Source organism: Oncorhynchus mykiss, chromosome 20, assembly GCF_057628025.1.
Source record: "Oncorhynchus mykiss isolate SJ-2025 chromosome 20, ASM5762802v1, whole genome shotgun sequence".
NCBI classification, from domain to species: Eukaryota; Metazoa; Chordata; class Actinopteri; order Salmoniformes; family Salmonidae; genus Oncorhynchus; species Oncorhynchus mykiss.
Genome location: NC_143041.1, coordinates 4,234,922 through 4,249,956, shown reverse-complemented (window position 1 = coordinate 4,249,956; position 15,035 = coordinate 4,234,922). Strand labels below are relative to the sequence as shown.

General features: G+C 41.3%; 1 protein-coding gene across 1 annotated transcript in view; it reads right to left on the bottom strand.

Annotated features, from left to right (window-relative positions):
• dnmbp (dynamin binding protein) overlaps positions 1 to 15,035 on the bottom strand; it is a 119,717-nt gene that overhangs the window by 90,574 nt on the left and 14,108 nt on the right. Inside the window, exons 2-3 of the mRNA XM_021575455.3 lie at positions 998 to 1,152; positions 723 to 845 (exon numbers count right to left, since the gene is read on the bottom strand). Coding sequence (XP_021431130.3) covers positions 723 to 845; positions 998 to 1,142 — 268 coding nt within the window. The 5' untranslated portion in view covers positions 1,143 to 1,152. The remainder of the gene's footprint in view (positions 1 to 722; positions 846 to 997; positions 1,153 to 15,035) is intronic.

Here is a 15,035-nt window from a genome sequence, read left to right as displayed (position 1 = left end):
TTCACAACAGTATCTCGGACCTGCCTGGTGTGTTCCTTGTTCTTCATGATGCTCTCTGCGCTTTTAACGGACCTCTGAGCCTATCACAGTGCAGGTGCATTTATATGGAGACTTGATTACACACAGGTGGATTGTATTTATCATTAGTCATTTAGGTCAACATTGGATCATTCAGAGATGCTCACTGAACTTCTGGAGAGAGTTTGCTGCACTGGGGGCTGAATAATAATTTTGCACGCCCAATTTTTCAGTTTTTGATTTGTTAAAAAAGTTTGAAATATCCAATAAATGTCGTTCCACTTCATTATTGTGTCCCACTTGTTGTTGATTCTTCACAAAAAAATACAGTTTTATATCTTTATGTTTGAAGCCTGAAATGTGGCAAAAGGTCGCAAAGTTCAAGGGGGCCGAATACTTTCGCAAGGCACTGTATTTCTCAAGTAAGTAGTTTGCATGCGCCAATACATCTAATGTTAGCATTACAAGCACATAACCATTGACTCGCTATGGCTATAATTAGCCTAGCTATCTGCTTCCACATTGTGTGCGCCTCTGTCATCTTTCTGAGGGGATTATTTTTCAGGAGCACAATTCTTGCTCGCATAATGATAAGACCCACATACCCAAACTTTTGATTAATTGGAGAGCACCCTTTTCTCCCCTTTTTGAAGTGACCATCTATTTATGTACTAGTAAAGAAGTGTGTGTGTGCTTGCACATACCTCTCTGCAGGGGTAGGCTCCCTGGCTTTGCAGTACTGAAGTCATTGATACACACATACAGTTTATCCTCTGGTTTGGTGCTGGGGATGGTGACTGCTTCCACAAAAGTGCTGGGAAACTGGCCTGGAAAGGGAGATGGAGCAAAACAACTGATGAGAAAGAGGAGGAAGAAGAAGAGACAATAAGTCATAGGAGAAAAGGAGAGATCAGTGACGTGATTCTTTAATCTGGGCAGAGATCATTTGTGACCTCTAATCTCAAACCCTGACCCGCACCTGTGACTCCATCCTTGTTTCCGAGCAACCAGAACTCATCCACCACGTTGAGCACCTCGATGACGTCGCCAGTGAAGAGGGGCAGTTCCTCAGAGACGCTGGGCAGGAACTCAAACACGGCACGGACCACCGAACCCGGCTCCATCACTCATCGCCTGAACAGAGACAGAAGGATGAATAGTAATCAACCATGTATTTGTTTCAAGCATATTTGACCATGCGATGACACTGACACTGTCATTTATAGCAACAACTTAGGCAATATCTGCAGGGGGAAAAGAGGGGCTGAATGACCAAACTGGAAGCTGAGGATGATTATGCACTAACTAAGTTGCAAAGAGCATCTGCTATATGACTCAAATGTAAAAATGGCCATGATGAGGGGCAAGTTGGAAATTTAAGCCAGGACACCAGGGTTCTCATCCTTACTCTTGAAATACGTGCTCATGGATCTTTAATGACAATAGAGCAAGAACCTCTCTGTTTGGGTTAAGCGGGCATCGTGTCAAAAAGCAGTGAGGCGTGGCTGGGTTGTGTTTCAGAGGACGTACGGCTCTCAACCTTCGCCTCCGAGTCCGTACAGGAGTTGCAGCGATGGGACAACCCTAACTACCAATTGGATACCACGAAATTGGGGAGAAAAAGGGGTAAATATATATGTTTAAAGTAAATAGTTACGTTTTTTTTATTTTTATAATAAAGTAACGATAAAATAACGAGGCTATATAAAAAGGGTATAAAGGTTAGTCGAGGTCATTTGTCCATGTAGGTAGGGGTCAAATGACTATGCATAGATAATAAACAGCAGTGTAAAAACAAAGGGTATAAAGGTTAGTCGAGGTCATTTGTCCATGTAGGTAGGTGGGTCAAATGACTATGCATAGATAATAAACAGCAGTGTAAAAACAAAGGGTATAAAGGTTAGTCGAGGTCATTTGTCCATGTAGGTAGGGGGGTAAAATGACTATGCATAGATAATAAACAGCAGTGTAAAAACAAAGGGTATAAAGGTTAGTCGAGGTCATTTGTCCATGTAGGTAGGGGTCAAATGACTATGCATAGATAATAAACAGCAGTGTAAAAACAAAGGGGGGGGGGTGTCAATGTAAATAGCCCGGGTGGCCATTTAATTAATTGTTCAGCAGTCTTATGTCTTGGTGGTAGAAGCTGTTAAGGAGCCTTTTGGAACTAGACTTGGCGATCCGGTGCCGTGTGGTAACACACACACACACACACACACACACACAAAAGTATTTAGTCAGCCACCAATTGTGTAAGTTCTCCAGCTTAAAAAAATGAGGCCTGAAATTTTCATCATAGGTACACTTCAACTATGACAGACAAAATGAGGGGAAAAAAAATCCAGAAAAATCACATTGTAGGATTTTTAATGAATTTATTTGCAAATTATGGTGCACTACACTCTGTAGCGCCTTACAGTCGGATGCCGAGCAGTTGCAATACCAGGCATTGAGGCAATCGGTCAGGATGCTCTCGATGGTGAAGATTTTTGAGGATCTGGGGACCCATGCCAAATATTTTCAGTCTCCTGAGGAGGAAAATGTGTTGTTGTGCCCTCTTCACAACTGTCTTTGTGTGTTTGGACCATGATAGTTTGTTGGTGATGTGGACACCAAGGAACTCGACCAGCTCCACTTCAGCCCCGATGATGTAAATGGGGGCCTGTTTGGCCCTCCTTTTCCTGTAGTCCACGATCAGCTCCTTTGTCTTGCTCACATTGAGGGAGAGGTTGTTGTCCTGGCAACACACTGCCAGTTCTCTGACCTCCTCCCTAAAGGCTCATCATTGTCGGTGATCAGGCCTATCACTGTTGTGTCGTCAGCAAATTTAATGATGGTGTTGGAGTCGTACTTGGCCACGCAGTCGTGCGTGAACAGGGAGTACAGGAGGGGACTAAGCATACACCTCTGAGGGGCCCCAGTGTTGAGGATCAGAGTGGCAGATGTGTTGTTGCCTACCCTTACTACTAGTGGGTGGTCCGTTAGTCCCAGGGTTCTTAGCTTACTGATGAGCTTTGTGGGCACTATGGTGTTGAACGCTGAGCTGTAGTCAATGAACAGCATTCTCACATACAGTGGCTTGAGAAACTATTCACCCCCTTGGCATTTTTTCTATTTTGTTGCCTTACAACCTGGAATTGAAATGTATTTTTGGGGGGTTTGTATAATTTGAATAGTTATTGTGAAACAAACAAGAAATAAGACAAATAAAATTTGAAAACTTGAGCGTGCGTAACTACTCACCCCCACAAAGTCAATACTTTGTCGAGACACTTTTTGCAGCTATTACAGCTGCAAGTCTCTTGGGGTATGTCTCTACAAGCTTGGCACATCTAGTCACTGGGATTTTTGTCCATTCTTCAAGGCAAAACAGCTCCAGCTCCTTCAAGTTGGATGGGTTCCACTGGTGTAGTGTAATCTAAGTCATACCACAGATTCTCAATTGGATTGAGGTCTGGCTTTGACTAGGTCATTCCAGGACATTTAAATATTTCCCCTTAAACCACTAGCATGTTGCTTTAGCACTATGCTTGGGGTCAATGTCCTGCTGGAAGGTGAACCTCCATCCCAGTCTCAAAACTCTGGAAGACTGAAACAGGTTTCCCCTCAAGAATTTCCCTGTATTTAGCTCCACCCATCATTCTTTCAATTCTGACCAGTTTCCCAGTCCCTGCCGATGAATAACATTGTTAAAAATGGTTAACTCAGGGTGATGAGAGGTGTTGGGTTTGCGCCAGACAGTCTTTTCCCTTATGTCCAAAAACTCAATTTTAGTCTCATCTGACCAGAGTACCTTCTTCCATATGTTTGGGGAGTCTCCCATGACTTTTGGTGAACACCAAACATGTTTTTATTTTTTTTTCTGAACATGAAAAGTTCAACAAATTAGGCACTCTTGATACAACATTTTGAAAAGAAATACAATGGTTCATTGAATCAGTCTCAAATTTCGCAAATATACTGATATCAAAATTGCACCTGGGCTGTCATAAAATGGTACAAAAAAAAAGTTATTGTATTATCTTTTACCAGATCGAATGTGTTATATTCTCCTACATTCTTTTCACATTTCCACAAACTTCAACGTGTTTCCTTTCAAATGGTACCAAGAAAATGCATATCCTTGCTTCAGGCAGTTAGATTTGGGTATGTCATTTTAGATGAAAATTGAAGGGGCCGATCCTTAAGGAGGTCTTAAGAGCAGTTGGAGGCCATGGAAGGAGTGTTGTATGGCATTGAAGCTTGTTTGGTTAGTTAGCACAGTGTCCAAGGAAGGGCCAGAAGTATACAGAATGGTGTCGTCTGCGTAGAGGTGGATCAGGGAATTACCCGCAGCAAGAGCGAAATCATTGATATATACAGAGAAAAGAGTCGGCCCGAGAATTGAACCCTGTGGTACCCCATAGTGACTGCGGTCCGGACAACATGCCCTCCGATTATTCCGTAAAGTGAGTGTGGAAGAGGTGAAAGACACATTTTTTATTAACAATGACATGCCACTGGGGTCTGACAACCTGAATGGAAAATTACTGAGGATAATAGCGGACGATATTTCCAATCCCATTTCCCATATCTTCAATTAAAGCCTTCTAGAAAATAGTGCCCTCAGGCTTGGAGGGAAGCAAAAGTTTTTAAAAATGGTGTTTGACCAGATACAATGCTATTTTACAGTTTACAAAAATTGACAAGAGACATTCAGCACCCTTATAGGCAAGGAGAGCACTTACAAATGTCCGATTGGCTGAAAAAACTAAATCATAAACGATTGTGGGGGCTGTTTTTGTTAGACTTCAGTGTGGATTTTGACATTATCAAATCATCTTCTGCTGTTTGAAAAACTGATGTGGTATGGCTTTCTGACCATAATTCTATCCTTCTGATTCCTGTGACTCGCTCAATATGGAAGTTGTCAGATGACGCGGATGCTACGTTACAGGACTGTTTTGCTAGCACAGACTGGAATATGTTCCAGGATTCATCCAATGGCATTGAGGAGTATACCAACGTCATCCCCACAGTGATCGTGCGTACATATCCCAACCAGAAGCCATGGTTTACAGGCAACATCCGCACCGATTTAAAGGCTAGAGCTGCCGCTTTCAAGGAGCATGATCACACAGTCGTCCGGAACAGCTGGTGCTCTCATGCATGCTTCAGTGTTGCTTGCCTCGATGCGATAATAAAAGGCATTTAGCTCCTCTGGTAGGCTTGCGTCACTGGACAGCTCGCGGCTGGGTTTCCCTTTAGTCCATAATCGTTTGCAAGGCCTACCACATCCGACGAGTGTCATAACCGGTGTCGGAGGATTCAATCTTAGTCCTGTATTGACGCTTTGCCTGTGTGATGGTTCGTCTGAGGGCATAGCGGGATTTCATATAAGCATCCAACGCTTATACGAAATCCCGCTATGCCCTCAGACGAACCTAAGATTGAATCCTCCGACACCGGTTATGACACTCGTCGCAAAAACCATCAAGCGCTATGATTAAACTGGTTCATGAGGAAGACCCAGAGTTACCTTTGCTGCAGGGGATAAGTTCATTAGAGTTACCAGCCTCATTTCAGTGCAAATAAATGCTTCAGAGTTCAAGTAACAGACGCATCAATTGTTCAGAGGAGACTATATGAATCAGGCCTTCATGGTAGAATTGCTGCAAAGAAACCACTACTAAAGGACACCAATAAGAAGAGACTTGCTTGGGCCAAGAGAAACAAGCAATGGACAGTAGACTGGTGGAAATCTATCCTTTGGTCTGGTAAGTCCAAATGAGAGATTCTTGGTTCCAACCGCCATGTCTTTGTGAGATGCAGAATGTGTGAACGGATGACCTCCGAGTGTGTGGTTCCCACCGTGAAGCATGGAGGAGGTGGTGTGATGGTGCTTTGCTGGTGATACTGTCAGTGATCTCTTTAGAATTCAAGGCACACTTAACCAGCATGGCTACCACAGCATTCTGCAGCCATATGCCATCCCATCTTGTTTGCTTTTTTTTTTCTAAAAATAGAACATGTACATTTAGTTAATACTTGGTAATTTATGTACCTAAAGTGATCTGACAAATGAAAATCAGAAAGCATGTCAGAGCACATGGCTAGCCATGCAATATGAGCTCATTTGGCAACTGCTGCTCAGACATAACTCCCCATCACGGGCTGAAAGACAAGTTGGGGGGGAAAAAAGGACAAATGTCCTGTTAATATCTAGAATGATCCACTGGCATACCTGTTCGGCACATTGCTTTTAACTGAATACATTGTAGTGGATGCAGCACCATGGAGGGCTGCATTGGCCTGAAGTACAATGAGCAGTCAGTAAACAACCTATTAGAAATAAAAAAGGCTACAAATGCACCATGACCAGTCTAGAGGGTTCTACCGCTTGGTGTGTGTGTTGCTATTGTTCTGTTGGGAGAGGGGGCGGCAGAGGCTTCATTGTTGGCATGAGATGGACCCAATTCAATAAATAACGTGGCCAGTCAGCAGATAAGCTGCCACCCACACTCCTACTCATCAATTAGACAAACACACATGCCTCAGCCACTACAACCTCTCCCAGAGTTATCTCTTGAACTTGCAATATAAAATATTACACAAACAAATTCCTTTACAAGTAAGTACTTGTGTTGCCCTTTCAAATGTGGCCTTTGCAATACACTATGATGTGTTGACATTCTTTTGATTCAGGATAAAATGTTACTTACATTTTCATGTGTCCTTATTGATCCGCTGAATTTGAACAAAATTTGATGTCGCCTAAACTCCCTTAAAACCAGACTCCGTAACGTAATTGAAATATCAAACTGTCGTGGCCGCTGGGCCAGCCACCATCAACGTTAACAGCAGAAAAATGTCATTCTAATTTACATAGACAACAAATACTGTGGTGCAACGATAGCGGCGTTGTCGGCTTGATCTCTCGCAGTGCAAACGCAACAGAAAAAGTCAACCCTCAGCAACTACCCTATAGAGCAGTTTTGAATTATAAAATAAATCACCATCAAAATGTTGCAATAGTAAATTCGACATCAGAGAAAAACAATTTGTATTTGTATGTATTAGGGGTCCAAACACACCAAAGCATCCACATTCCATATAACAGTGAACTATGGTTGTACTGAAAGAGCTAAAGATAACAGTACATTATACAACATCCCTAAACCAGCACATATCCACAACAGAGACTGTTCAATACCACCATACAACATTATCACAACGTGTGTGTATGAATGGGTCTGTACATTTGTGTGTGTCTCTTCACAGTCCCCATTGTTCCATAAGGTGTATATTTACCTGCTTTTTAAATCTGATTCCACTACAGGATGTTGAATACAGTTCCATGTAGTCATGGCTCTATGTAGTACTGTGCGTCTCCCATAGTCTGTTCTGGACTTGGGGACTATGAAGAGACCTCTGGTGGCATGTCTTGTGGGGTATGCATGGGTGTCTGAGCTATGTGCTAGTAAAAACAAACAGCTCGGTACATTCAGCTCTTACAAAAACAAGTAATGATGAAGTCAATCTCTCTTCCACGTTGAGCCATGAAAGATTGACATGCATGTCATTAATGTTAGCTCTCTGTGTACTTCTAAGAGCAGGCCGTGTTGCCCTGTTCTGATCCAACTGCAATTTTCCCAAGTCCCTCTTTGTGGCACCTGACCACACTACTGAACAGTAGCCTAGGTCTGACAAAACTAGGGCCTGTAGGACCTGCCTTGTTGATAGTGTTGTTAAGAAGCAGAGCTTTATTATGGACAGACTTCTCATTTTAGCTACTGTTGTGTCAATAGGTTTTGACCATGACAGTTTACAATCCAGGGTTACTCAAAGCAGATTAGTCATCTCAATTTGCTCAATTTCCACATTATTCATTACGAGACGTAGATTGGGTTTAGTGAATGATTTGTCACAAATATAATGCATTAAGTTTTAGAAATATTTAGGACCAGCTTATTCCTTGTTACCCATTCCGAAACTAACAGCGGCTCTTTGTTAAGTGTTGCAGTCATTTCAGTCGCTGTAGTAGCTGACGTGTATAGTGTTGAGTCATCCGCATACATAGACACACTGGCTTTACTGAATATCGTTAGTAAAGATTGAAAAAGTAAGGGGTCTAGACAGCTGCCCTGGGTAATTCCTGATTCTACCTGGATTATGAAGGAGAGGCTTCCATTATAGAACACCCTCTGTATTCTGTTAGACAAGTAACTGTTAATCCACATTATAGCAGGGGGTGTAAAGCCATAAAACACATGTTTTTCCTGCAGCAGATTAAGATCAATAATGTCAAAAGCTGCACTGAAATCTAACAAGACAGCCCCCACAATAATTGTATCATCAATTTCTCTCAGCCAATAATGAGCCATTTGTGTAAGTGCTGTGCTTGTTGAGTGTCCTTCCCTATATGCGTGCTGAAAGTCAATTTGTTTACTGTGAAATAACATTGTATCTTGTCAAACTATTTTTTCCAGAAGTTTACTAAGGGTTGGTAACAGGCTGGTTGGTCGGCTAATTGAGACAGTAAAGGGGACTTTACTATTCTTGGGTAGTGGAATAACTTCCCTCCAGGCCTGAGGGAACACACGTTCTAGTAGGCTTAAATTGAAGATGTGGCAAATAGGAGTGGCAATATCGTCTGCTATTATCCTTATTCATCATCCTACCAGATTGTCAGACCCCGGTGGCTTGTCATTGTTGATAGACAATAATTTTTTCACCTCTTCCACACTAACTTTACGGAATTCAAGAGTGCAATTCGTGCCTTTCATAATTTGTTCAAATATACTTGGATGTGTAGTATCAGCGTTTGTTGCTGGTATGTCATCCCCAAGTTTGCTCCGTGTACTTGTCTTGCCAAAGTAGTTTGCAATATCAGTGGGCTTTGTGATGAATGAGCCATCGGATTCAATGAATGATGGAGCCGAGATGTCTTTTTCCCCAAAATGTTATTCAACGTGTTTGGGCATAGTTTGTTTTTATTTAGTAACATGATTTCTTAAGTTGCAGTACGTTTTGCCAATCAGTTTGCCAGTCTTATTTGCCATACCTTTTGCCTCATCCATACAATTTTTCAATTCCTCATCAATCCACAGGGATTTAACAGTTTTTTACAGTAATTTTCTTACTGGGTGCGTGCTTATTAGTAACTGGAATAAGTAGTTTCATAAATGTGTCAAGAACAGCGTCTGGTTGTTCTTCATTACACACCTCAGACCAACAAATATTATTTACATCATCAACATATGAATCACTACAAAACTTACTGTATGACCTCTTATACACTATATTAGGCCCAGCCTGACCTCTTATACACTATATTAGGCCCAGCCTGACCTCTTATACACTATATTAGGCCCAGCCTGACCTCTTATACACTATATTAGGCCCAGCCTGACCTCTTATACACTATATTAGGCCCAGCCTGACCTCTTATACACTATATTAGGCCCAGCCTGACCTCTTATACACTATATTAGGCCCAGCCTGACCTCTTATACACTATATTAGGCCCAGCCTGACCTCTTATACACTATATTAGGCCCAGCCTGACCTCTTATACACTATATTAGGCCCAGCCTGACCTCTTATACACTATATTAGGCCCAGCCTTTTGAAGTTTGGTTTCCTAGATATGGCTATTATACTGTGATCACTAAATCCTATGGATTTGGATACTGCTTTAAAGCAAACTTCTGCAGCATTAGTAAAGATGTGATCAATACATGTTGATGATTTAATTCCTGTGCCGTTTGTAACTACCCTGGTAGGTTGACTGATTACCTGCAACCTGGTTGATGATGAAAGCCAGTCAAAATGTACATTCCCCGGAAAATATACTTCGCTGTTGATATCACATTCTTTATAAAGCATTTCACACATATTATCCAGATACTGACTGTTAGCACTCTCTAGCAGCTTCCCACAATAATGGGCTAAAGGTGAGGTAGATGAACCTGTAGCCATATTACTTCAAAAGTATTTAACATTAGATATTCTAAGCTTTACAGGAATGTGATTCTTTATATAGACCGCAACAACACCCACGTTAGCATTTGTCTTTTCGGTAGATGTTTTAACCGTGTATTGCTAACACTGTATCAAAGGTATTATCTAAGTGAGTTTCAGAGAGTCAGAATATGAATGTCATCTGTTACAAGCAAGTTATTGACTTCATGGACCTTGTTTCTCAGGCTGCATTTGTTAATATGGGCCATTTTTAGCACTTTTCTGGGTTGATTGTTTTTAATGCTTTACTGTGAAGCTTATCAGAAGTAGACTTGCTCATGTTATTTATATTGGAGCTGATTGTGTACCTCACCCTGCACTAAGTGATCCTCCTACTAGGGCACACCGCCTCAGTCTAACAGTGTGGTTCATAGGCTCACAATTACTGCATCCAATAGCTGTAGGATTAAACTCTTGGGTAGGGGGCAGTATTTTCACCTCCGGATGAAAAGCGTGCCCAAAGTAAACTGCCTGTTACTCAGGCCCAGAAGCTAGGATATGCATATAATTGGTAGTATTGGATAGAAAACATTCTAAAGTTTCCAAACTGGTAAAATAATGTCTGTGAGTATAACAGAACTGATATGGCAGGCAAAAACCAGAGAAAATCCATCCAGGAAGTGGAATCATTTTCATGTGGCTGTTTTTCAACTCAATGCCTATAGAAAATCCAATGGGTTAGGAATCAGATTGCAGTTCCTATGGCTTCCACCAGATGTCAACAGTCTTTAGACATGGTTACAGGCTTATATTTTGAAAAACGACGAGTAAACAGCCATTTTGGTCAGAAGACAGAGGAACTTTGCAGACTTGATTTAGCGCGCTCACCATTTGTTATTTTTCCTTTCTATTGAAAACGGTATTGTCCGGTTTAAATATTATTGATTATAAAGACAACAAACAACCTGAGGATTAATTATAAACATTGTTTGACATGTTTTGACGAACTTTACCGGTACTTTTAGTATGTATTCGTCTGCGTGCTGTAACCGCCTTGGAGACATTGGATTACTGAACAGTTTTTGGGACAAAGAGGGACTTTATCGAACAAAACGAACATTTACTGTGTAACTGGGAGTCTTGTGAGTGCAACCATATGAATATCAAAGGTAAGTGATTAATTCTATTGCTATTTCTGACTTTTGTGACTCCTCTACCGGGCTGGAAAATGCTTGCATGCTGTGTGCTGGGCGCTGTCTTCAGACAATCTCATGGTGTGCTTTCGCCGTAAAGCCTTTTTGAAATCTGACACAGCGGCTGGATTAACAAGAAGTTAATCTTTAAGCCGATGTATAACACTTGTATGTTTTATGAATTTTTATAATGAGTATTTCTGATTTTGAATTTGTCGCTCTGCAATTTCATCGGATGTTGGCCAGGTGGGACGCTAGCATTCTACATACCCTAGAGGGGTTTTAACAAAGGTATTCAGGGAAATTAGGGGGACATAAATTAAGTTACCTACATTGTCTGCGAACAACCCTCGGATAATGTACATTTGATGCAGCATTATGACGACTCATTGTCACAATGGTAGGGATTAACTGAGCTGGTCTTGGGTCATTGTTTTAGCGCAGCCTTGAAATATGTGGAGTTCAACAGTGGAATCCAACAGCCAAGATTATTTGAATGGACTCGGTCATTCCTGTATAGTATCTTCTGTTTCCAGAATGTGTCAAAGTTATCTATAAAAAGTGACTCCAGCAGAGATATAGTAATATTTTAGCCAGATGTGTAATGCCAGTAGCCTGCTGAATCTCACACCAACGGCCAAACGATGGTACTGGACCTGCAATTATCAGTCGTGTTTAATCGGTCTTTTAATGCTAAAATTAGTTATTTAAAATCCATTTCAGATGTTTCGAGCTAGCCCTCCTGATGTTGTTTGATTACGACAGTGTCAGCTCCCGGCATCTGTCAGCTGACAACTCAAGCAAAGTTAGCAAGTAAGTGCATTAACATTTAAGGTTAAGGTGCTACAGAGGGTAGTGCGTACAGCCCAGTACATCCCTGGGGCCATGCTTCCTGCAATCCAGGACCTATATAATAGGCGGTGTCAGAGGAAAGCCCATAAAATTGTCAGAGACTCCAGTCACCAAAGTCATAGACTTTTCTACGCTACTGCACGATAGCGGAGTGCCAAGTCTAGGACCAAAAGGCTCCTTAACAGCATCTACCGCCAAGCCATAAGACTGCTGAACAATTAATCAAATGGCCACCAGACTATTACATTGACCCTCCTCCCCTCCATTTGTTTTGTACACTGCTGCTACTCGCTGTTTATTATCTATGCATAGTCACTTCACCCCTACCTACATGTACAAATTACCTCTAACCTGTACCCCCGCACACTGACTCAGTACCTGTACCCCCTGTATATAGCCTTGTTATTGTTACTTACAAAAAAAAAACGTATTACTTTAGTTTATTTGGTAAATATGTTCTTAACTCTTCTTGAACTGCACTGTTGGCTAAGGGCTGGTAAGTAAACATTTCACGGTAAGGTCTACACTTGTTGTATTTGGCACATGTGACAAATAAAGTTTGATTTGATGTCCTTGATGATCTTTTTGGCCTGCCTGTGACATCGGGAGGTGTTCTTAATGTTTTGTTCCCTCAGTTGACGTGTAGAGATTCTCACCTCAATAACTGTCCCTTTATACTCTGCCTCTATATTTTATCTGTTAACTTCTTCATTTTCAAACTTATTTAGTCTAAATAAAACCTTGAATTACTTATTTGTAATAGGACAACCAAATTAATAGGATAACCAAATTGATTAAATTTGATCAATTAATTATACCAGTAATTAAATCAATAAATTAACTAGAATATCCATAACCAAGTCAGAACTAAATCCAGCATAACATCAAATCCATCGAGCGGATATAGTTCATGGGATACAGATCTGCTACAATGATACATGCAGGCAAAGGAATTCGGTTTCTCTCCATCTAGACTCCACTCCAGAAGGAAGCCCACACGGTATTGTCTGTAAGACAAAAAATATAATAATACTGCCATGTATATCAGGCATGATTAGGCACATTTTTCTAAAGTAAAACCAGTTTTAGAGAGAGATATACAACAGTATATTGTTGTATTGTTTCTCCTCACTATTAGACAATATTTGTTATCTACCTCTGTTTGGAATCCCATCATTTGTCATTTTGTGAGATTTAAATGCATCCACGGTCATAATCATAACCCTTGTCAATTGTTATAGCTAACTAGTACAATTATTTACCGTTGCTGATGTTACACGTTTGCAAACGTGAGGCGTGGTGCATCGCAAGTTAGCAGTTGCCTGGCTAATTAGCTAGCCAACTCCAGTCATGTGCTAACGATTGCTGGTAAACCTAGCTTTTAGTGGCTGGTTGTAACTTGCTGTTTATTAGCCATATTTACTACTAAAAATAGAATAGGTTTTACAATAGATCTCAGATTGTAAAACCACTTCTATTTTTTGTCATTAATGTGGCTACCTGTAGTTGTTCAGCCAACTTAGCTACCTACCTACGTTAGCAAACAGAACAAATATTTGATTCCCCCCACTGTAACACAGCATGTTAGGCAGCATTATAAACTGGGTGGTTTGAACCGAGAATGCTGATTGGCATATCAGACCGTAGACCACAGGGATGAACAAACATTTGTTTTTCCTGTTCTAATTACATTGGTAACCAGTTTATAATAGCAATAAGGCAGCTCGGGGGTTGGTGGTATATGGCCAATATACCACGGCTAAGGGCTGTGTCCAGGCTTTGCAACGTGCCTAACAGCCCTTAGCTGTGGTATATTGGCCATATACCACCAACCCCGAGGTGTAGTGGAGGTTCTGGCTAAATCAAACTCTGTTTCGAATCCTCTTCGCTATATTCCAGTTGAAACATGTATGCAGCTAACATAAATTTACAAAAATCTAATTTGTGTTGATGAGCGGAATCACTAAAGACATTGCAGTCAGGTCAGTTCTTTCTGCTTTTCCCAATGGATTGTGTGGTTAGTGTCCGATTCCATTTTTTTTAAAAGCCTGCCTTGGGGAAGGGATGGGGCTAGCAATAATCCACCAACAGAAACATGGCTGAAAGACATCCAATGGCCCTATCCAACAACAAGGACAACCGTACTGCATCTACACTCAAAAACATGAGCCAAAACAACCGCGATCAGTATAACATCGAGCCTTCGTGAAATGCCACAAAACAGGACATTTATTTTCCGATCTCCTACCAAAAAGGCACTCTATTATTGGAATGACCCAGCCTACTTGTCATTTCAATTAATGATACATACCAACTGATTCTGAAGAATATAAATACCACGCAACAAAAATTGACTGAACATTTTTTCTGTATCTCAGATTGTTCTGTCAATTCTCACAGAAACGTAATTTGGAAGAAAGGATGTTTGACATGCTTTTAACATTTGCATCACAAAACATTTTTGAGAAACGATCTGATATCCGATCCAGACCCAAGTGGGTTCAGGTACTAAATTCTGACATTTTGTCTCAGATCTGGGCCTGGTCTAATATAATTGCCACGAGTCTCAGGTATGTGCAATTAAAATGGATTTACCAACTGGACCCAGTTGGACCTGTCCTCTGTTAATTGAATGCACTGTATGGGTTGATGAGAACTGTGTGAGCTTATTATGTGCGACAGCAAATTGAAACTCAATAAAACATATAGCTTAGGCCGGCCAGGTCCAGCTGAAGAGGGAGAGAGAACGAGAGGAGCCTTGACCACTACTGTTATTGTGGCTACTGTTGATTGCGCTGATGATCGAGGCCTTTTTCACTGATGCAAAATAAATGCTGCAGAAAAAGAAGAAAAAGGAATATAGTGAAAAGAAGCCGACAAGGGGAATGTGGACAAGTTTTAATACTGCCGTGGACAAAAATGAGAAGAACGTACTTGGCACGACCAAATGTAGGCCTACTGTGCAACTCGCGACTCAGGTTTGATGCTGCCAAGACGGGGACCTCGCAATGAAGGCAGTGCGCACTGGCG